The sequence below is a fragment of the Diadema antillarum genome, unplaced genomic scaffold (genome assembly GCF_040938485.1).
Source record: "Diadema antillarum isolate AM-2024a unplaced genomic scaffold, OU_Dant_1.0 seq00000135_RagTag, whole genome shotgun sequence".
Classification (NCBI taxonomy): domain Eukaryota; kingdom Metazoa; phylum Echinodermata; class Echinoidea; order Diadematoida; family Diadematidae; genus Diadema; species Diadema antillarum.
Window position 1 is genome coordinate 250,987 of NW_027271212.1, and position 24,179 is coordinate 275,165.

The following is a 24,179-nucleotide window of genomic DNA, read 5'->3' on the forward strand; positions in this document are numbered from 1 at the left end:
TCTGTGCCGGATATCCCTGCTGGAAAGGACATAGAGTCTCACAGTGTGAAACACAATCTCGACAGTGTGAACACATTGTGAATACAGTGTGTAATCTCTTCACACTGTTGAATTCGAGCCTCTTTACATTGTGAGCACATTGTGAATCATCAATTCACAGTGTGAAACAGAACATCACTATGTGAACTCTCTGTGAAAAACCACACCACAGTGTAAAATCAACTTCACACTGTTTAATTCTAGCGTTTTCACGTAATCACCTCAGTCTGTAAACATATTATGAACAAACTTTGGGACACTGTGTTCTTTCCAGCAGGGATAGATACAGCATATGACCCTTTTACAGGATGGGCGTCGCATATCGCAAATTATCATCTATATAGGACGTTTTAGCGGCGCATTAAAAACGCGTATTGTAGTCCGCTCAATTTGTACCGTTCAATATCAGAGCATATTGAACGAATCGCATAGACCAACGTATTAATTCCCCATAGGCTACTGTTGTTACTTGCCATTCAAGATCACACCATATTCAATTCTGTCTCATTTATTGCGTGAGCGCTTGCTGAATGCGCAAATACTTGCTACTAGTGCGTGTCATTTTGTTACATTTTTCACAAGCGCGCAAACATCTTGCTAGTTGTTTGTTTCAATACGCAGTTTTAGGGGCTTCCCCTTTCAGCGCTGGGATGGGACTGCCGAGTCAACTTCAAAGACGAGTAGAAGCCGGGTAATTTTGTGCAGTTCACGGTTGCTCTACTTGATTGTTTACTGGTAGATGATAATAATTATATTGGATGGCCTTGATTCATGGAATACCAGGGAATATTGCACTCGTTAGAGTCAATATTGCACTCATCTTCGATTTGTGCAATATTGGCCCTAACTCATGCAATATTCCCTGGTATCCCATTCATAGCCATCCAATATAATATAAATATTGTTACTACACTTCATCATGTAGAAGATAGCGAGACCGAGACTAAATGGCAAACTGATATTTGTCATCTCTTGAGATTCCTTTCGAAGACTAAACTGGCAGACTTACTTGACAAACTTTAAATAAAGAGAACACGAGATGCACCTTCACACAAATATCCCTGCAAATTGCAAAGTTGATGCCCACATCGTGACGGCACCATGGCAGATTCAGGAATTGAAAGCTTTTCCCGCCAATCTTCAAAATCATTCCTGATTGATGATACAAAATGGTTGCGTCAGTAGCAGTCAGATTCTTTTTGTTCTGACATAATTTACTGTTGATATGTATACGTCGACAGCCTCTTGCTCGAAACTGCAAATGCAGGATGTGCAGTTCCGTTTTGCCTCTATGTTGCGTTATTGCCTCTCCGTAGAAGGCTCCGTGTACACCTTTTGGACACACGTCAGAAGTATAAATGGCGCTATGGCAGGTGTATACTAATGCAAAATTACTTTGGGTGTTTGATGAAGACCTTGATGGCGCCGTTGAAGTCGGCCGACACCATGACCTCACCGAGGTCGGGGGGTCGTTTGAGGGAGGAGTGCTTCTCACTCTTACCCCCCGCCTCCCCCTTGGAGGAGTCCGACTTGTCCTTCTTGGCGGGGGAGGGGGAACCGGAGCCCCCGCTGCCAACGAGCTGCTGGGGGTCCAGGCCCGAGGCGCTCTGGATGGAGGACACTCCGCCTGCTGGCGGCCCCGAGCCGAGCACAAGTTTGGGATTTGGTGAGAAGACTACCGACGTCACTACAGCATCATGAACTAAACAAAGAAAGAAAGAGAGCAGATGATTTATGGCTTAATTTCTCCATCATATGGTATCAAAACCTGGCTTACTCAAAAGTAAAAATCTTGCTGAATACAACAAATATTAATGGAACTGCTGTTTTAATTCATCCTTACTAGTGACTTCTTCAGCACATCAATATCTCATAAAGACAAAACATAACTAAACAATGCACACATTCCCATGATGCAAATCTATGTGAAATACAAACCACAATAATGACTTCTCATCTCAATTCTTACATTGACAAAAAAAGTCATGATATAATGTACAGATATGACCTGATTGAGACAGCAAGTGTCTGATGATTACCTCTAATTGATTCCCAGAAGTCATTGCGATCTCGCCTGACAGAGGTGAACTTGGCAAAGTCGTAGTGAGTCTTCCAGATGTAGAAGGCGTGGTCCTCAGAGCCACAGACGATGTAGCGATGGTTGTGACTGACAAAGAAAAAAAAGAGAGATTAGAGATGATAAACAGACAGGCAGACAAACAAAATGACCAAAAGGTAGATAGACTGATTTAACAAGAGATAAAGAGCAATAGATGGACTGACAGATAGATATATAGATAGATACAAAGATAGATAGATAGATAGATAGATAGATAGATAGATAGATAGATAGATAGAGTGATGGAGTGATAAAATATCAACAGGAAAGAATAGCTTCGTTTTGTCCCATCTTATGTCAAAAAGAGTTCCCACATTTCTGGGACAATATTTGTCCACAAGGGCATCTTTGCGATGCACTGGAAACAAATGGAGCTAGAACCTTTCATCAAACAAACCTTCAAAAGACTCCCAAAATGAAGATCTTTTCCGACAAATATTCATTTCTAATTTATTATGTAGAGAACAGAGAACCCCTCTTTTTAGTATAAGTACTATCATACTCATCAAATAGAAGCAATGCAACATAATTTGACATAGATAGGATAAAAGAAAAGGATGAACGAATGAAATCAAAGAGGAGATTTGAAAAAAAGAGGAGGGGAAATCGCTACCTGAAAGATGCCTTGATCTGACTGCTGATGTTGGTGCAACCTTTGTACTTGCACGCTAACGAAAGGTCACGCAGGTCGTACAGTCGTATCCGGGAGTCGTTGGATGTAACCAGAATCTGACGAGCAAATGCATGAATACAGATGGCACAGTAAAAATACAGAGTGCATCTTCTTAACACGTCAGCCATTCTCGAAACCTTACTTCTCTCTCAGCCTCAAGGGGATGTGCAACTTGTGTAACCCCTAGAGGTAGCTGGGAGATGAACTTTGACAAGAAAATTTGTATGTACGACAAAAGGTAACGGCAGCCTGCCCTGCATCTTTAGCGCACTTTCAATACAGCATAAAAACATTAGCCTACCATCAGCTCTGTGAATACAAGCTCCTTGAGGAGATCATATCCATAGTCCAAGAATACAAGTACTTGGGGGTCACTGTCTCAAAAGATCTTCACTGGACTACACACTGCCAGGCCATTCGTCAAAAAGCAAGCAGACCTCTCCGTCTCCTTCCACGAACATTATCTCCATGCTCCAAAGTTGTCAAAAACAGGGCATATCAAATGCTCGTTCGTCCACAGCTACAGTATGGATCTGAGGCATGGAATCCATACTACACCAACACAGTACAAGGCCTTGAAGGAGTCCAAAAAGCAGCTGCTCACTTCGTTCACCATGATTACAGATGGGGTACTTCCGCTACAGCCCTTGTATCCAAACTGGAATGGGACACACTGCACACACGACACCTCGCAGCACAAAGCACCATGTTCTACAAAGTCCACTACAACCTTGTCAACATCTCACTTCTGCCCTTCATCTTTCCTACCCCTTATATTGGCAGACTTGACCACAAACTCAAATACATGATCCAAGAAGCTTGAATTAACCCATACAAATATTCCTTCTATCCACGTACTGTATGGATCTGGAACCACCTACCAAGCAATGCTGTCACTGCACCTACTGTTGATACCTTCCAGAAGGCTGCCCTACCAATCATCAGAAGGTTGCAGTCTCCTGTAGAGTCCAAAATGCTGTAAACCTAGCAGCCTGATTTTTATTTGCACACACATGCCATTTTATTGTAAACAGCTATAGCACTTTCAAGCACCATCGGCCAATGTCGTCATCGCACAGTTCATCACAGTTTAGCTTTCTACGAGCTGCTGCAGGGATTATCCTTTCAAGGTTCAAGCTGTTTGAGCTACTGGATCAATGTCTTGTATATAATGAATTAGCCCTTACTCTACTTTCTACGCCATATGGCTTATAAGACTGCTGGTTTACTCTCTTAGCCGATTTACACAAACAGTCAAGGAACACTCTGACAGCCAGCAAAGGACAGTCAAGAATATAGGCATTACTCAATTTTCCATCTTGTCAGGCCAGAGGGGGTTGCTTGACACAAGCTTCCTTCTTATTTGTTTTTCTATATGTTTGTTTGTTGTTGTTGTTGGTTGGGTTTTTTTTTGAGGATGGATTAGTGGAATGCTGACAACTTGCAGCTGAGTGAATGGGCACACACAGGTTAAGTCAGTTTAAACAAGAATAGACATTATTCTTTGATTTTGAATAATGTAAACTGGGACAAAACAGAAATGTACCATAGACCTCATTTCATGTATTTTTCAGTCTAATCCAGGAAAAAAAAAATGCAACCACTCATTGGCAGAAGTTGCTGCACTTGTTACCTGCACAAATGTGATGGGTGTTGTGCCAAGACTATAAATATATATACATTGGAGAATCTGGTATTAAAGGTACTTTTTACCATTGAGAGAAGTGATTTAAAAAAAAAATGTTCGAGATATTACATTTGATGCATACGTGTAGGTCTGTTATTTTTTTGCAATAAAGCCTAAAATATAAGGAGATATCAGTATTTTTCTCATTAAACCATAACTGCTGAAGATTTAGTCTCGAAACATTTTTATCAAAACTACTGACCACATTTCCTATATCTAAAAATACTTAACTTTGATTATATTGATTCAAATTTTTACAGTTTGTTTCTATTCCTAACTCACATTTTAGAACTATTGTGAAGCACTAAAGCTGGGTTTTTGTTTCATCTGCAAATGGTAAATTATGCCTTCAAGGAAGAGGATGGTAATATCTCACCTTGTCTTGACCTGGGAGAGGTTCAATAGCTGTTATCTTGCGCCCCTTGGCATTCCTACCTCGCGTTGAGCGAACATGGATTTGAGTGTAATACTTCAAATGCTGTGTTGGAGAGGAAGGCAAGAAGACTTGGTCACAAAGAAAGAGTCTACAGAATATCACTTTGATTTGCTGTAATTTTTACATTCGAAGAAAACATCTAGACAAAGAAACATTTTCATACAAATTTCAAAGAAGTACATGTACAAAGTACAGCACAATTAAAAAAAGGACTAATGACATGTACACACTGATATGATCTTAACAACAATAAACAAATAGAATTGTTTTAAGTTCACACATGCATGCTGTTGTTTCATCTAGTAGGTGGCTGCTAAAAAATATTAAAAAATGAAATACACAGTATATTAGGCAGGATCCTCTTCTCAACTCATCGAAAGTTCCATGTTTACCCCTTTTTTATATAAAGAGATGATTGGTGGTACAAAACTTCAAAATTGTGTTAAACAAATACATACTGCTACTGAACGTTTTCCACGTGCACTCTTCGGAGTAGAAACCGCACGTATGAAACAGGAAGCGCGAACATAACAATATAAGCAAAACGAGCAAACCATTCAAGCGAAACAGTGCGTACAGCCCTCGCGCCAGTGTAAACGCCCCGCTGACAGTGCAGTCACCGCTGGTAACCCTTCGCCTGCTATCGCTCAGCACTTACTGACTAGTCGCGCATGCGCTGAGCATTTCACCTCGTCACAGTTTCACATAGTCAGTAGAGCCCGGAGCGACGCTCACCTGCGTATGCTTGAGGCTACATTCAGTCAGCTGACCAGTCCTATTCTATGCAGGCAAAAGGAGTTTGTACGCAAATTGGCACTCTTTTGATTCTGACTCATGTTTACTTTAGCCAATCAGCGTACGCACTGTTTCGCTTGAATGGTTTGCTCGTTTTGCTTATATTGTTATGTTCGCGCTTCCTGTTTCATACGTGCGGTTTCTACTCCGAAGAGTGCACGTCGAAAACGTTCAGTAGCAGTATGTATTTGTTTAACGCCTTTTTTATATGTTAAATTGAATGGTAACCTGCAAACTCTATAATCATCACATCAGCACCACCAAATCTTTATGCCAAATAATCTGAAATTCAATGGTTGAATAACTAGTAGCACAATAATTGATTTTCATGGAGTACTCCTTTCTGACAAAAATGGCAAGCACAATATAAACTTGCATGAATGATAACAACTCTCTCTTCACAGAGGTTCTATTACCTTTAAAGGTGTTTGGGAATTTTTATCTGGGAATATGGCATAAATTTCTATATGCCATTTTGACACTCTAACGTAACCAACAGCATACCCTGCTACTCACACAAACATTCAAATCAAGGATCTGAAAAATCCTCAAAATTGTCACCCATTGAACAGTTTACGAAGGCAAGCCTACAGTCTACATGTATGCCACATGCATGTCTTTTGAATGTGGTTGATGCTAACATTTTTTACTGTTCTGTAGTAAAAAAAATAAATAAATAAAAATATGGCCATTCCCCCTCCAACTCTCCAAATGGTGTGGAGTAAAAAACTACCTAGAAATTTTGAGCAGTCACCTAACAGCGTATGCAATCCATCCATTTTGCTTGATATCATTTGCAAATCACTGATTCCACATGCAGTACTCCAATGGACACAGACATTGTAGTGTACCCTGAATATATAATCATGATTGCAAGTAGGGTGCTATCAGCGATGACGTACCTCTGTATCATAGAAAATGCAACGCCCATCATAGGTTCCCACCACAGAAAACCTGCCGTTCTGGATGAAGTTGGCCGCCGTGATGAGTTTGGTCAGCCCGTCCACCTCGTTCCAGAGGGCCACTTTCTTATCTGGAATGTTCCACAGGCGGAGTTTGCCGTCCAGCGAGCCGCTCAGGAAGTATCGGTCATCCTGGACATTTGGCATAATGGGTATTTTGGCATTAAAATTGGCATTTGAAAAAAAAAAAAAATCTATGGATAGACATTCCTCTTAGAGACCCAGTAGTGTGGGGACAATGTGGAGTGGGAAGGCTGACCTGGCTCAGATATATTCAAGAATCCCCGCAACGAATTGTGTACAGCTTTATCACTGCTCTCTACGTAAATAGGCCCTACACACTCAGCCAAAGAATCTCAACTGGATTTGCTGGAGTCAATTCAATTACCAATGAGCGTACAATAGGCCTCAATGCACATATTCAACGACGGGTGCTATTCATGGTTTTTCAATGTACCCTGGTGGGCAGCGAATGAATCGGGCCACCAACAAATCCCCACATTAATGGGTCTTAAACTCCGTCATTGCTGGTAAACCCACTTCCTCCCAAAGTCACTAGGATATTATGGTAATGGGCCTCAAAAGCTATGACTTAATATCAAGAGACCTTTCACTAGCTCATACATCATCACTTAGGGGGTATTTGACTTGCAGATCATCAGTACATTTGATCTTTGACATTGTGAAAATTTTGCTTGATTTTATGCACCCATATCCTTGTCATCATTAATAAAAACGGTTGGTAATGGCAGGTAAACATTCTCTTAGACAGACGAAATAGATAGTACCATGACACAGTATGAATGCTGTTCAAAACATATATTGTTTAACTTTGCCATTTCCATGGTAGCATGAATGAAACAAAAATTGTAATGACTGACGTACTAGATGCCCTATTTTGAGCTGTAACCCTGAACATCACAAAACATGCACTTTACAAGGACTAAAGTGTCAACAACAAATACCCTTGACTTTCTTTTGATTTGTTGTCAAATGTATCATCTCCATCTCTTTCAGCTGGGGAAATCAAATGGCTTTATATCAAGGACAAGTATATGGTTCCATGACATTTGCTCCTGTGACAATTGCTCCCATGAAATATCTGCACACTATCAAAGCCAAACATAAATTCTATCAACAAACATAACCCTACTCCTACTCCTACTCATCTAATCAAACTAAACCTAAAACCCTGTCACAACCCTAACCCTAAAAGTCCTTGAAGAAAATAAGACTGGAGCAATTGTCACAGGAGCAAATACTGTGTCACCCAAGTTTATACTCACACGAGGGTGGAAAGCAATCGCTGTCACAAAGTCGATGTGCTGAAAGCAACACAGACACTCGCTGCGAGAGACATGCCAGAGACGAACCATCTTATCCATGGAAGATGACAAGATGAAGTAATTCTAGTTTATACAAAGAGAGAGAGAGAGAGAGAGATGTGGGAGAAAATAAATATTACTTTTGAGATTTTTACATGTCTTGATATTACTCCAGATGCATTTATCCTCAGAAAGAAAGAGAAGAGAAGTAAGTTGGGAGTAACATTTTTATACCTAATGTTCAAGGTGTTCCCAAAAATTCCCCAAAAACGAAGTAATGCTGATTAAATACTGAACGAGAGACAGACAAACAGATAGACAGACAGACAGACAGACAGACAGAGAGGGAGAGGAATAGGAGAGGAAATTATAGAGATGGACATACCATAAATTTTAATCAAGATGTTCCCTCTTTAAAGTGATTTCAAGTTTTATGACATTCCATCTGCGATTACTGGTTTGTATGAGAAAAGCATGTTTTGAAGGCTAGGTCAAAAAATAACAAACTGTCAAGCAAGGTGTAATGCTGTGTAGTGTGGCCAAGATTTTCTGCTACCACAATACAAGCAGACTGTTGGAAGGCAAAAGAAAGTCCCCCCCCCCCCCAAAAAAAAAAAGAGTGAAAAAGGACTAAAATTAAGAGGAACAGTAAGCACAGTTGAGTGTCTTCTGCTTCTACTTTATTCATACGAAACATCTGGGAATGTAGCAAAAGACTTGTATGCTGTTAAAAAAACAAACATGTCTTTCACATGATTTTTACTGGCTTCCTAGTGGTATCAATGAATGTCCATTCATTGTAGCTCTAACAAGTTTTTACTTGATGATGAATGGCACTTGTAATGGATGGAGTCCGCCATAAGGAGCCTAGAAGCATTGTACAACACAAACCATGCAAACACAGTTCAGTGGAAGTCCAGTGGCTACTAGAATGAATTGCTCTCTCTGTTTATATTCAATGGTTACAGTGGATGCAAAGGCACAACATGATTTGTACTAGACAGGATAGCAGTCAAAACAAACAGGTCCCAGGAATAGCATAGCTGTATGTAACTGCAGTTTACACTACAAAGGCTGCAAAGAATTTGAAGTACTCATGATGCACAGACTATAAGATACAATGGTTAAAGGGGAGGGGGGGCGAGGGACATCTCTATAGCATTTACGCATTTACGTTCAATGCACATAAAAAGGTCAGGGTGTCACTGACCTTTGACCAGGAAATGTCAAGGAGGTCAGCTGTGTGTCCAGTGTATGTGAAGAACGGCACTTTGACGAACACGGCCTCGTCGTCGCTGTCATCCTGCGATACGTTGGCGTCCTCGGCGTCTTTCTCCCCCCCTCCTCCTCCGGGATCCTTCTCCTTCTCGATGGCCCCCTCCATCTCCATCACCTCCTTCCGCAACTGCTCCTGCTCCTCCTGGATCTCCTCCGGCCGCCTGTCCCTCTCCAAGCTGGAGCTGGAGCTGTCCGAGCTGGACTGCGTCTGGGACTTGGCCCGCGACTCGTTGTTGTAGCGCTGCCGCATGTCGTCAAAGTACTTATAGTAGTCCTTGAGAACCCACACTCGCAGCAGGTGGTCCTGTCCTCCGGTTGCCTGGCAACCAACGAGTATATAGATTGATGAAAGTTTGTGGTGAATATCCTTTCAAACTGCATTAATAGAACGGATCAGTCTGAATTTTCTCAGCTTTTCACACTGAAGACAGTCAATCAAACAAACAAAGTCTTGATCTCAAGCATTGATCTGACAGAAAAGTATTCATAAAGTTTTAAATAACTGAAGAGCATTTCTGACTTCAGGTGAGATTACTCTACTATGGATACTTACAACGCTGAATTCATGGATACCATGTGCCAGAGACATCCTCAGCTTTTCACTTAGTACATTACACAGCCGTAGCAAATATCCCTTAAAGGCTAAGGTATATGAGAAAACATAGCCTATCCAATCACACTTTTAATTTCATCTATCAATTTCTTGTTCTCTATGATCAAAAGGGCCACTTTACCAGGAAATTTTGCTGATATTGACTGATTTCTTTGCATATCAAAATTTCATGCTAAAAGTTGCTGCTCATGGCAAGAAAGCTTGTCAAAGGTTTGCCTCATGTAGAAACAAAAGTGCATGCAGATTTCACACCCTCAACAGCTTATCATGATGTCCTCCGGGAAACACTATGCATTGATTTGAATGCCTTTTAGCACACGAATCTGCTGGCATTTAAAAAAAGGCCTTTGAATTTACTCTACCAAGCATTAAAGGCTGATAATATCTGCTTGCACATTAAATGTACATTATACAAAGCAGACAAATCTCATGAGCATATTTCCCAAATGGGAATTCGTAAGACAAATCCCCACATCGCTAGATTTATGATAGAAAATCCTACAGAAAAAATGAGATATACCTATTGCCCCTCTTCAAGAGGCAGTTAACAATTTCAGACTGTAGAGATATGTGTATTATGGGAGATGATATTCAAGCATGTTGTTGATTTTCCAAATATCAATTGACGTTAACAAATCTAAGAATAAAACCACCATGAAACAAATTATGGTGTAAACTGTACACTGACCAGAAGTCTACTACAGTGTGAAGCCTCATACTGGAGTAAACCTTTAAAACCACATGGCACATGTTAACCCACCAGAGGTCAACCACATTGTGGAAACCTCATGGTAGTAGCCACTTTGATTTTATAAAGTATATAGAATATAGTGTATACTCACCAGAAGTCTGCCACAGTGTGAAAACCTCATGGTCCAGATGGCCCCAGTGTGCTCCCCACACAAGTCTTGTGCAGAGATCAGCTGGTCAAAGTCGTAGCTGCCCTTGTGGCTTGATGCTGCTTTGAACTGGGGAGATGTTAGAATGAAGACAAGAGTCAAAGTTCATTTGAAGTATAGACATGTAAACCCGATATTCACCAGCAGTATGCCTTAGATTACCACATTAATTGGCAGTTCATTGCACTTTTGGTTTTCTTTTTTTTTTCGGGGGGGGGGGGGGGGGGGGGGGTGCCAGCAGGAAGAGTCCCTCAAAGGGCAATACACTCCATATACGTGTATGATAACAGCAACAATTTGTGCCACTAAAGCAGTCTGTCTGCAGGAGATCATCCTATCAGCACATGTTACAACACAAAGTGCAAAAAGGTAGTATTCTGGAGCATGTTGGTTGTACAGTGCACTCCTGTTATAACGAACACAGTTATAACAAAATTTTCGTTACAACAAAGTATGGATTCAGGTCCCCAAAATATTATCTACATGTCTTTACATACTTTATTGTTTGGCTACAACAAAATACTGATATGACGAAAGAAAACTGCAGGTCTCAAGGACTTCATTATAATGAGATTTGCATGTACTATTTGTACATATGTATACCAAATGACGTCTCTTAAATCTTAGAGGCTAGAAAAAGCAGGTCACTCTCTGGTTCCGGCAGAGCTTTTGGAGCCTTATCTACTACATCACAAGACAGCGCTCTAAAGCTGGTCCATCAACATTGGCCCTTGACACAGGTAAAAGTTCTTGCGTCCGTACAACATACGGAGAAAGATTTCCAAATCACCTTGCAGTAGCGTGTGTCTGGTATAGACTCCTCCTCACTCGTCTCCTGCTCCTCATGACGGAATGCCTCGTCTGCCGCTGTCTTTAGCTTATGCACTGTCTTACCAATAAACTTCTTCAGTTTCTTCCTATTCGAGGATGGATCCACAAAAACAAACAGAATTATTGAACAAGCACTGACAAAACCAGAGGTAACTATTTGTAGATTGTGACTATAGCCCTGTTTTGACAGAGCCTTTAAAGCCAGATTGTCCTGACAATGTCAGGACAATCTTTTTTTGCCTTACCTGATAAGATGCTCCAAGGAAAATATTGCACGGACATTGTCATGGTAACTTTTGCCACATTCTAACCTAGGCCAGCCAGGGTAATTACCCAAACATCATCCTGACATTACCATGACAATGTTCTGACAACCCTTCGGTTAAGACGCTGTCTCGGTAACATTCTGCTGATACATTCTACACGCATGCGCAATAGCCCAGACAGAATGCAATGGCACACAGTGCGCCAATCACCAGCATTGATTGTAACCACTGACCCATGGGGTCAGGATCTGGGGGGCGTTTCATCAACGAGTTCGTCGGAGGTTTTCACCGACAAATTTGCTATCAGCCAATCAGACGCAAGGATTTCAGTAGCTTTTAATAGTTGTCGGTGTAAATCACCGACAAAAAGTTTCATGAAACACCCCCCAGGAACACATACACACTGGGTTTCCCTGGCGGGGTAGTTGCGTCTGGGGTCTACCAATGGACATACCCTCTTTGCGCATTGTTATTGATAGGTTGTCATGGAAACCTAGCCAGAATGGGTTTTTGGTGTGTGTCTGTTAAGATGGTACCCCTCCCTCTCTCCTGCAGTTTTATCGCCTGAGGTGAGGAACTTCATTCTCCAGACATCGTTCCGACATTTGTCGGGGTAACGCCTGTTAAAACATGGTACAAAGCATCCTGTGCGAACTTGTATAGTGAAATGCAAAGTCTGCTGACAAGATATTTGGGGTTTAAGAGATTCTCAGCTCTAAAATGACTTCTATATCTACTCAAAATTGAGATGTTCCCACCTCATAGAAATAGGACATATCAAATCCAACCTCTGGGAGAGTAACAAAGGGAGAGAAGTCTCAGATACAGGAGGAATCTTGATACATTCCTAGTTTGGGTTTGACAGAGAAGTCACTCTTGAAGTGCAGACTAAAACATTGCTGTATACCAACGCTGCACACGGGCACTGGTCCGACGGTCCCTGACCAGTAAAAATTACTGACGGACCAGTAACTTTTTCAGGAACAGACTAGTAAAAAGTGAAAAAACTGGGTACAAATGTACCTACTGGTCCGACAGACAGGTCGGACCAGTAAAAATATGGGTTAGTGTGCAGTCTTATGTACACATTTTTGTTCTTCATCGGAAATATGTGATATCATCATTTACTTAACTTAGTTTTTACTGAAATGCACACACAGTAAGATAACAGAAAAGGCAATCTTTACTTCTTTTGCTTGATTTGTTGAGACACTTCCGCTGCCCCCGACTCTTTCTCTCCATCACTGCCTGCATCGTTGTCCAAACTTGAATTGCTGTGAAAAAGAAATGAGAAAAAACAACAACAAAAGTGTATTTACCAATTGTATTGTACAGATCTGTCCACACATTTGTCACTAGCTCCCCTGAGCTTTTGCAGCAAAAAGCTGTAATTGTAACCCAGTTGTTAAAAATCCAAATTACTGAAATTGGTTTTCATATTACACATCATTTGATTCAATTTCACCATCGGCATCTCAGTTACAAAACAGTTTTACAAAGATGTGAGAGTACAAAATAAAGTTAAAACTGAACATATATGATAAAACATAGATATGATACATACTAAAGAATTAATGAATACAAAAAAAGATTGAATCTGAGATAATGTAGAAAGCGGACAAATGTTGTTAACCTTTTTGTACATGTGAGTAATGCATCATGCTTACTACCAGACATCTATTATTGACTAAGCATGTGCAAGGTACGCTGTACCCCTATTTCACACTTTGTCCTTGACCATGAACCACATGGAAAAAAAAAGAGAGATTTGATTGACACTATATTTTTAAATTTGGGTGACTAAAAGGCCTATTTCAGTGAAGGAGACATCACCATGATTGCGGAAACTGATCAGTCACCTGGACTTGTGCAACTTGAAGGACAAAATTGACTCATGCTCTCATCAAGAGGGCAACTCCATGGTAACTTCAGAGACTTCTCCAAAAAAGGTAATAATCATTTCCTCTGGCAGTCGAGGAGAGGTCACTGAGACATCTCAGTCATGGAGACTTCTCTGCGATGTCTCCTGTAGGTCACTAATGAGTCTCTGCAAGGTCGCAGAAATGTCTCCGAGGCCTCGAGGACAAAATTAGGCTCTACGACTCGGTCACAACTAAGGAGACATCATGGAAATGTCTCTGCTACCACTCTGCAACCAGCGAGACTGGAGACACCACCAAGGCCCCGTTTCATAAAACTTGTGATCAATGAATAGTTATGATAGTTGTTACGAGCTATTAAATTCCTTGCATTTGATTCACTGAGAGCAAATTTGTCATAGAAATGTGGCAGTTGTTACTGATAACAAGATTTATGAAACGGGACCCAGGCTGCCACCTAGTCTCAAGACCAATGAGATACCCACTTTAGTCCACAACATTAAAATATTGACTCACCTGACATATTCTGATGTGATTCGCATGATGTGGAGTGAGAGAGGATTGATACATTTGGGAAGTCGCTCCTCGGCTAGAAGAAGAGGTACCGTCTCTCCCGTATCCAGGTTTTTCACAATCACCTGGGACAGAATCTCCTGCAAGGCGAGATAGACATGGGTGCGTTTATTTTCCCACAGCTTCACACATCGAGGTACGGAGAGTGAAGGTTCATTGATGGAATCAAGGCAACATTCTGAAACTGGTAACCACTTTTCAGTATCAATAAACATAATGTGAACATATCATTTCTAATGGTTCAGAAAATTACCTTGGACATCAATGAATGTGGTCCATGCAGATTGCTGAATATAGTGCAGAAATTGCAACTTTTTTCGGGAAAGTCAAATTATATTATGGCTCACTGGTAGCAGGACGCTACTGGCTGTTGTTGACAGTAAATATTAGTGATTGAATGGGTGCTGTTACATTATGTGTATTGTGGGAAGAGAGGAGAATGATGGTGCTAAACTGCCAGTTTGATAAGAGCCACCTGTGGATTACACAGTTGATGACGTCAGACAAACACTGCATGCTCAACAGCAACAGCATCCAATGGTTCTTTTTACCGCATGTTACATGATGAGCAGCCAACCAACTGGATAGCGAGAATCATTGCAGGTGTTGCATGAAAAATGACTACTGTATACGCCATACATTTCGCGAGTCTCAATTTTCACGAATCAGGAATTCCCGACGATTTCGCGAGTGGTTAAATTCACGATCGTGGAGTCCTGTACTGAATGAAGAAATGTACATGCGTACGTCACATCCACAATGGGATCAGAGTCTATATTTTCGTGTGTCTTTAATATCGCGAATAGCACCTGACTTGCGAAATTTGCGAAAATAAAAACCTCGCGAAATATTCAGCGTATACAGTATCTATGATAAAAGCTTACCTCATCCGTCAGCTCCTCCCCAGTCATGGACTTGCCCTGCATCACGTTGTAATACTTGAGCAGCTTCTCTGTCTCCGGCGTGTTGCCGCGGCTCTTCTTCTCCTTCTCCTGCCCCGAGGTGGAGACGGGCACGCAGACTGCGCCCTGTTTGTCCTCCTTTGGAATGGACTCCGGCAGACGGGATCCGGTCACCTCCAGGTCGGCTCGGGACTCTCCCTTTATACTCTGGGTGTCCTGCACGTGGGTTCAGAATTTTGTTGAGACCTTGTCAATTTTCCGTACAAAACTGCATATCAAATTGGTTACTATTTCTCTGAAATGCCTTACGAGTCAAACTCATTATGGTCTGTTTGGTTGCTACAAACACTAACAACTCTCACCATATCTTACATTTGTTCACTACATGATGTTCCTTGTCATTCTTCAATGAAACTAAATCAAATTTGCTTCATATTTTTCATTTTGTGCACAACTGTAAGATATCCATATCTAATGTAGTTACACATTTCCATATTTTTCAATGGTTCTGATATATTAGTGAAATGTGATGAAAATAGGCTACAAAAAGGCAATACAAAACAGAGAATATGAAGTGGCTATACAACACTCCCACAGATGACTCTAACAACCGTAAGATCAAAAACACACCATTCCCTTTGTCAGTTACTTTTGGTAAACACAATTTTGTGTGGAGGGATTAGTCTAGATGTAAAAGAAGCATACACACCTTGTGAAGAATGATATAATCGCTGCCATGTGCTGCGCTGGCCAGGTCTAGCGAGTGTTCAAGTTCCCTCGTGAGGCTCTCGATGGTGGTGGTAGGGGTCAGGAGACCACTGGTGGGCTGCGCCCCCTCCTCTGGGGGCAGACCAATTGGGGGTTCCTCCCCTCCTGCTAGTGATCCCTCCTCAGATGGCTGGTGGTCAGAGTACAATAGCCATAATAGTCTGGGCAACAGTCCTCCTCCAAATCCACATAATGTATACACATAATCTCATGCAAGTACATGTTCACTGTTCAACAACTTTCAAGTTTAAACATGCCAAAAGTAGCTTTTACCTTGATCAGAGAATTACAAGTGCACATATGACCCACATTTTGAAGAATATGCCAAGGACTTGCAGCTGAAAAGTCTATGCCATGAATAAAACCCTTATGATCAAATTTCTGCCACACAATTTGCTTCATTCTACACAATTACTCAGAATGATCACACATGACTGTAATTTCTTGCATGAGTTGGCTTCTGATTGCTCAATGTTTGCATGTTACAAGGCTTGTTGTACCTTTGTAACACTTTCTGTGAATGCAACACATGGGTACTATTCCTTGTCACTATAATTATCATTTGCAAACTTTAATGATTTGCATTTTGCACCTACAGTGTGCATGCAGCAACCTGAAGTGACACATGACTTAAGTAATGCCATTGTTATTATTACATGATTTGTATCAGGGTATTAATTGGCCTGAGACCTACACATACTGCTGTTCAAATAAAATAAAAATGTCTTACATATGTTAACTCAGCATCGGTACAAAATTTTACTTTAAGACATCCACGTCAACTGACAACATTCCTCTATGAAAGACCTTCAAGACATCTTCGTGCTGAATCATACATCCAACAAAATTCAAAATGCATGGGACTGAGTATACTGGCCTACATAACAGCCAGTTTCCAGCATGATGTCCCTAAACCATGATCTGCTTACATCCTTTAGGGAAACAGCAGCACTGGACTGGCTCTCGAGGCTGCCACGGCGCACTGTCTCCACCGGTTTCTTCTTCTTCTTCCTCCGGGGCGGGGCCACGGGAGGTGGCATGTCTCCATCTGCAGGGGCGGGTTTCTCTTGGGAGGGTTGGGAGGAAGGGGTAGGCAGGGGAAGATCACTGGGGCGCTCCTTGGTGCTGGCTATGACATCCGGTTCCACATTACGATTGGCAAGGCCCGGCTCTCGCTGGATAGAGTCTGGGGGTCCCCCTTTAGAAAACAGATAGATGATTGCTGTGAAAATTTGAGTACTACCAGTATCTAAACATTTGAAATATAACAATCACGTAATCTACTCCTGAACTGTCTTTACATTAGTTATGTTCACATGATATTCCTTAACTTCAAGTTAAGCTGACTTTGATGATAAGCTCTTGAACTTAATAGATTGCCAAAATGTGACGTCATAGCCATTCATCGCCATGGAAACTGATCATAAACAACCTCATCTGCCAGGAGTGTTTATGCGAGCACCTGGGTCCAACCCAAGCTACAACAAAAGACTGGGACATCATCACTTCAGTACTCTATTCTTCCTGTACTATAAAAATGTCATTCTTCTATCCAATAGGCCTAATCACAAGTTGCATCAATATACTATCAATGAATGCACATTAAAGGTAATATTCAAGCATCCAGCACATATAAAGGAAGAACACTGCATGTTTGGTACTGTATCTATTGGTTAAGTCTCATCACTTTTAAACAAGCGTCTAGGGAGAGAATGAGTGAATGAGAAAGAAATGGATGGTGAAAGTCAGAGAGAACAAGGTTAGAACAGGGGGTGGCGTGGGTGGTCTGTCCTTAACAGCTCACCTTCGCCCAGTGGTCCAAGGGGTGCAGGTGATGGTGCTGGTTCCTCTGCAGAGGGGCGAATTTCGGCCTCATTTCCGCCCCTCGGACTGGTGGATTTGGGTTCCTTGTTGTCCTGTATGCAGTCACAATGACAGAAGAATGGGAAGAGCAATAAAAGAGGATGAATCAGGTGATGTTGCTTAGGGTATTTTTTTTCTTTTTCTTTTTTGTTTTTATTTGCTGTCACATGACAACAACTAGGCATGGTTCTCCACACACACAGTTGATCTTGGAAGAATAACCATAAAAAACATGATGTCTTCATGGTAACTGAATCACATCCACAAGCTTATTGGGTTTTTTTTTCTTACTGCCAAATGAAGTAGAGTGTGAAAACATAGTGAAAAAAGGGATATACATATAGAAACCACAAAGAAAGACAGGAATTGTAACTTATCCACAACAATTTTACTGATCTCAACTGAACAGATTTTGTCATAACCACATATTCACTATATCTGGAAGCAAGGAGATACTTTGTACAAACAGCATCAAGAAAGCTGGCAACATCACACTACAATGACTCTGACATGTTCTTGAAATGATAGAACGGATGTAACAGAATGGTTTCAACTTCTCAAAGTTCTGCAACCTGATTGATTTCTCATTGCACTCTATTGTGTACACGTATGTCACACATGAAGTTATATAGAAGCTTGACTTCAAACCATAAAGGAGAGTAGTACTGGTGGAGATGAGGAATGGGCTTTAAACTTTCTGCGAGACACCAACAAATCACTTATGAAATAATACAGAGCATACCATTCTCAGAATCAGTTTTGGAATGACTGAGGTATCCAAAAACAAGGTAAAACGAAGCAATCCTAATAAAAGGCGGGTTCCACCTTTTATAAGAATTGCTCTGTTTTGGATATCTCAGCCATTTCAAAACCAATTTTCATCAAATAGATGATTGAATCTCTCTTGGAATTACATGCTCTTTCATATTTCATATGAGGTCTTTCATTATCTCACACAAAAATGCTAGAAACATGAAGTTAGCGCTCAACCAAAACCATACGATCCCTTTACACCTAGCACTTCTGATACTAGTAACCTACCCCAACATCCTCATTCTTCCTCATTTCTTCAAGACGTTTTCTTCTCCTGATTGCCTCCTGGCGGCGCTCTTCGGCTTCCTGTGACAAAGTAATCAAAACAGCACAGAAAAAAGTTGTGCTACCTTTTTACATTTCACACACTCTGACTGAATGAGTTGCAACATTGTGAGGTTGATGACATTGTTGCGTTGAGACGACATACTTCATATTAAGTTGGCAGTACATTTACTAGCAAAAGTGAAAAAACAAAAACAACCCACTGATCAACTTTCTTCTTCATTTTATGGAATTCAAGAAAACAATTTAATTTCCTGATGTTTATAGAGTACTTACTTTTTCACATTTTTTTCTAACATGCTTATTGATATATTAATATCAGAAGAGCACAGGAATGCAAATCTTGCATAATGCAAGCCACTTTATTTTGACAATCCCATTTTTTTTTAAAGCACATTTGAGTTACATCAACTCTGCATGATGGTGCAGCTTATTACAAGGTTGTGCTTCACATACAATCTTACCTTCAATGCACTGCAACGCCAGAGAACTTTAAATCATAAATAAGTACTATCATGAACCATTGACTAAGTCTGTGTTTGTGTGTAACTACATTTCAAAACACTCGTAAATGACTTGATGATTGATGAATTTCCATTTTAGTCACTGGCAGACAGTTTCTTACAGACACAAGCACTGTAGGTCAGCTTCAAGTTTACCTGTTCCTCACGCTGCCTTTCCTCCTCTTCTCTGCGCCTCTTTTCTTCTTCCTCCCTTTCTTTTTGCACTCTAGCCAATTCCTCCCGAAGTTTCTACATTTGAAGAAGAAGTTAAAGGGGAATGAAACCCAAATAAACATGTGGATTGAGGGAATGCAATACAGTTAAACCTGTCTACAGTGGCCACCCACGGGAGACAGAAAAAGAGTGGCCATTATAGACAGGTGGCCACTATCCCTGTTGGTGACATATGTTGAGTGTAATTTTTTCCCCCTGCTTTCTGAAAGAGGTGCTCTTTCATAATGCTCAAAAAGTAAATATATACATACATTGTATAATGTGTTGAATTTTCTTTATATTTAATTATGTCATTTTCCATACATGACATCATTACAAGTGTTGTACATTGTAGTCTTCTCACCCAGCATCAAAACATTAAAACTCATAACTTTTTAACCGGCTGTCTGATTTTCACTGTAACTGATGTGTACTGCAAATACTGTTGCATTCCTTTAATTCACATTATACATGTACAACATGTATGGGTTTCATTCTCCTTTAACAATTGTCAAATTTGATATAAAATCATTGCACATTCTACACTTTCATAAACATTTAAGTTCCACTATTCCTTCTCGAAGTACATGCATTACCACAAATTTCCTTACAATGTGATAACAATGGGTAATTGACATACAGTTGTATGTACATGTACAATGTAGTCAAAGATGGAGATATCACACACATTATAAACCACCCAGAGCATTCCATTCAGGGGATAATTAAGGAGGGAAAAGTCTGTCAATATGTTACCAACCTGTTCCCATCAGGAAGCAACTATGACTTAATTTCTTCGAGCATACTACTGGACCAATCAAGTCCATTTCTCAAAGAAAGACAGAAAAAAAAAAACAACTTCTTAGATTCTTCAGTGGGACATTCACTGACATTCTCCATTCAAGGGGAAATGGATGCCTGCAGAATGTAAGTGTGCAAGATATTTGCACTATTTCATACCACTGATAGTGACTTCACTTAATTGCATAGGACAGTGTGTCCCTTTGCTCTCCTACTAGTGATCCTACTCCAGTTTGGTCTTCCCTGGGCTTAATGTTCAGCTTCTTTTAACTGATAATACAAAGCAAAATGGAGTAGAAATAGTGTACACAATGGATAGTAACATCATGTATCCATGATAGAAAGGGAATGGCAGTAAAACATTTTGAGAAGCATTTACATGTAACCTGGCTGATAGTGTAATAAGGCATTAGATCACTATAAATCATTGTGTTTTAATGACATACCTGTTGTTCGCGTTCCTCTTCCTCCTTCTTTTTCTCCTCCAACTCTCTTATCTTCTGCTGCATGAGTTCGTCCTCCCTTTGTCGCTTCTCCTCAGCCTTCCTCCGCTCTTCCGCCAGATGTCGCAGCTCATCCTCATAGTCGGTGGAGGCCGACTGCCGATTTTCTCTCTCCCTGCTGGTCACCTTCCTGGACAACCAATGGTAATGGGAACAGGGTTGAGTCTACAATATGTCATTCATACTTAATGGGGTGTTATAACATCGGTGGAAGCGATGATTCAGTTTTAAACTTTTTGAGAGATATTTAAAAACCAATCTATGAAATTTTAAAGTGCCTACAATTCTAAGAGAAATCTAATGTTTATTGAATGAAAATCAGTTTTGAAATGGCTGAGATATACAAAAACAAAGTTAAACACAGCAATCCTAATAACTATAAGGAAGGTTCCACCCTTTATTAGGATCACTTTATTTTGGATCATATCTCAATCATTTCATAACCAATTTTCATCAAATGAACTCTGAATTCCTCTTAGAATGTCCTTTCATATTTCACAAGAGGTTTCTAATTATCTCGAAAAGTCATCATCGAAAAGCATTGGAAATCTGAGCCCCACCTCATCCAAAACTTTACTATCCCTTTAACGACAAATTCCCTCAAAATGTAACATGATACCGCAGAACGCACAGTATCATGGTCAATTCAGATGTCACTCTTTACTTTGTGTGTGTGTGAATATCTCTGTTTGGATATTGTGCTCTGTGTTCATCTTGCATTCATCTATACGTCTGTGTCTCCTTTTTGATTCTGGTGTGATTCTGATTCTTCATGTACATGAGTGTAGGTGTTTCATGTTACATCGTTTATTGATCACCTTAAAAAAAAAAAAGGAGGAATGTTTGAATTGTGAAGAAACCTCTGGGGATCACTGAAAATATTATCCACAAATACCCGAGTAAGAGGTCTGATATTGCTCCTTTTCTAAAAGAAAATTAATCAGTTGCACCACTTGCAACGGTATCAAATGCACTTCCAGGTAGCTCCAATTGCCTGTGTAGACTACAACAAGAAATGAGAAGTTTATCTTGAAAGAAGGTTTCTGTATTTGAATTTCCTACTGAATGAAGATGTGACACACCCACATGTACACCAAAAGTTTACAATGTATTTTATAACCAAGAAAAGCAAACTCCTCATCCTAATTACCTTAAAAAATCAAAAATATCAAATTGCAAAGTCTACAAGTGATCAAAACTGATTTCCAGAGGATTAACATCCAAGCATTGAACCCCATTTAGGCATCTAGCTGGTCATTGTGAGAAATATTAATGGCATGCTTTATCGAGGTACACATGTAGTATGTAAAAGCGTAATTCAGGCGAGGTTCACTCATGTTATGTCATCCATGTTCAGTTTTCAATGGGTGGGCAAAACCATGACACGTTATTTGCTGTTCTGTCCTCAGCATGAAGCAAACACATGGAAAAAGCAAGATGTAGTTTATTTTTGATATCAACAAGTTCGATTTGTGGTCAATCCCATTATATTCAATCTTCTAGTTGTAATGGCACAATGATGTGCATGGCTGACACTACAATGATAATCAAAGTATCATGTACAGTAGTCATGCATGACTGAGTGTATCTGCGACCAGCACTGTGTACAAGGAGAGCCCCGGGATTAGACTGGGTGTAGAGTGCTGTTCTGCACTCTGTGAGTTGACTGAATATTCTTAATGTATGACCCTCTTGCAAGGACTTGACCTTCAGACTGGAAATTTCACATTTGATCATTACTTTAACAATTTGCTGTTGGAAACCCTGCCTTACTGAGCGGAGTGGACGTTAAGATTCACGTTGCATATTTGGCATAAGTCTAGCTGACATCATATCATCATACACGTGTAGATCGCCATCACTGCTACAAATAGATTTTATACATTATTCATAAACAATCTGGAGATGTCTATGTACACCATGTACACTGGTCTACTTAGCACTGTCTTCAGTTTGATCTGTGTCTGTGATTAACTGTATAGTTTATGGGCTCTTCCTCTCGTTAAACTGTACCATGAAATTTGCTTGCAGACCAGTGCATTTTTGGGTAATGATTTACAATAGATCTTCTCGTTAACACTACAGAGCAATTTCCAGTGTTTGCTAAAAAAAAAAAAGTGTGTTAATGTATAAAACTGTAATGTAACTGCACCTTGTATTGTAACCATTGTAAGTCAATCCATGACTTAAATTCACATTATCTCAAAGACAAAGTAAAACTATGAATGATGCAACCATTAATCAAGAGATAGGAACTGAGGCTAAATTTTCTGCACTGCAAAGAGATTATAAGCACATTCTTCTCAGTTTGCTACAAGTTTTAAGTTTTGCCACTGACATTCAATTTACGAATGAATTTGTACACTTCATCTCAAACCAAACATTACATGGTTTTGAATACACAGGACTACACAAATAGTTGACGTACCTGGGACTAGCAGAAACTTCTTCCGTAGCATCGTAAAATTCGTCGGAATCGCTTTCTGATGCCATTTCATTTATCCGGTGGATTACAAAAAGAGGGATTCGAAACGTTTTCCTCGAGCAGATCCCTGAATATAGATTTCTCTTCTACAGCCCGGAAGTAAATTCATCGAGCATGATAGATTCTACATTGATACAGGGTTCTGGCTTCTCATTATTGTTGTCTCAATGCAAATCAATGGGTGTTTCACTTCGTTGATCCGTTATACACACTGCACTACTATACAGGGTATTGTTTTAGCTCTCGAACGATCCTGCCATTGGACATAACAAACTGTAAACAAAACCCCCATGAATACTACATGTATTATAAAATACAAGTATATTATACAAATGGAGAGTTGAGAGGGTGGGTATATAAATCAAGAGGAAAGTAGGTACAAATTTTGTACTGCGTGTTATCACGAGACACAAAGAAATATGACGATGATGATAATAATTGTTTGTACCAATGATAACAACTAAATCAACAAAAATTCTCGGGAATACTTAGTAGTAGACGCCTACCCAAAAGTACTGTACGGCCTATATAATTCAATATACCGCTTTTTGTTGTAAACTGATATGTGTTTGATATTACAAATGACTTTCGTAAATCGTTATGATAGGTTCCATCCATGTTTTATAAAAGAAAAAAAATGTGAATATAATTCATACACTACACAAGA

At 40.2% G+C, this 24,179-nt stretch overlaps 1 protein-coding gene across 1 annotated transcript; it reads right to left on the bottom strand.

Annotated features, from left to right (window-relative positions):
• Positions 1-1,207: 1,207 nt before the first annotated feature.
• LOC139727536 (WD repeat-containing protein 44-like) lies at positions 1,208-23,583 on the bottom strand. The gene is made up of 19 exons (XM_071638513.1): positions 23,456-23,583; positions 20,971-21,157; positions 19,667-19,759; positions 18,951-19,028; positions 17,851-17,962; positions 16,976-17,244; positions 15,988-16,176; positions 15,261-15,494; positions 14,320-14,456; positions 13,111-13,197; positions 11,617-11,743; positions 10,770-10,895; positions 9,247-9,633; positions 7,998-8,120; positions 6,652-6,843; positions 4,895-4,996; positions 2,772-2,887; positions 2,079-2,206; positions 1,208-1,741 (listed from the first exon to the last, which is right to left on the bottom strand). Exons 1-19 carry the CDS (start codon positions 23,518-23,520, stop codon positions 1,431-1,433), a joined length of 3,063 nt encoding a protein of 1,020 aa, XP_071494614.1. The 5' UTR covers positions 23,521-23,583; the 3' UTR covers positions 1,208-1,430.
• Between the last annotated feature and the right edge of the window lie 596 nt (positions 23,584-24,179).

Bases quoted from the DNA above. Each gene is read 5' to 3' on its own strand.
- LOC139727536 (XM_071638513.1), bottom strand. From the start codon at position 23,520: ATGGCATCAGAAAGCGATTCCGACGAATTTTACGATGCTACGGAAGAA. The intron at 17,963-18,950 runs GTAGGTTACTAG...GACTGCATACAG, and splicing joins GGAAGAATGAGGATGTTGGG to GACAACAAGGAACCCAAATC. The intron at 2,888-4,894 runs GTGAGATATTAC...TTTGCTCGTCAG, and splicing joins CTCTCCCAGGTCAAGACAAG to ATTCTGGTTACATCCAACGA.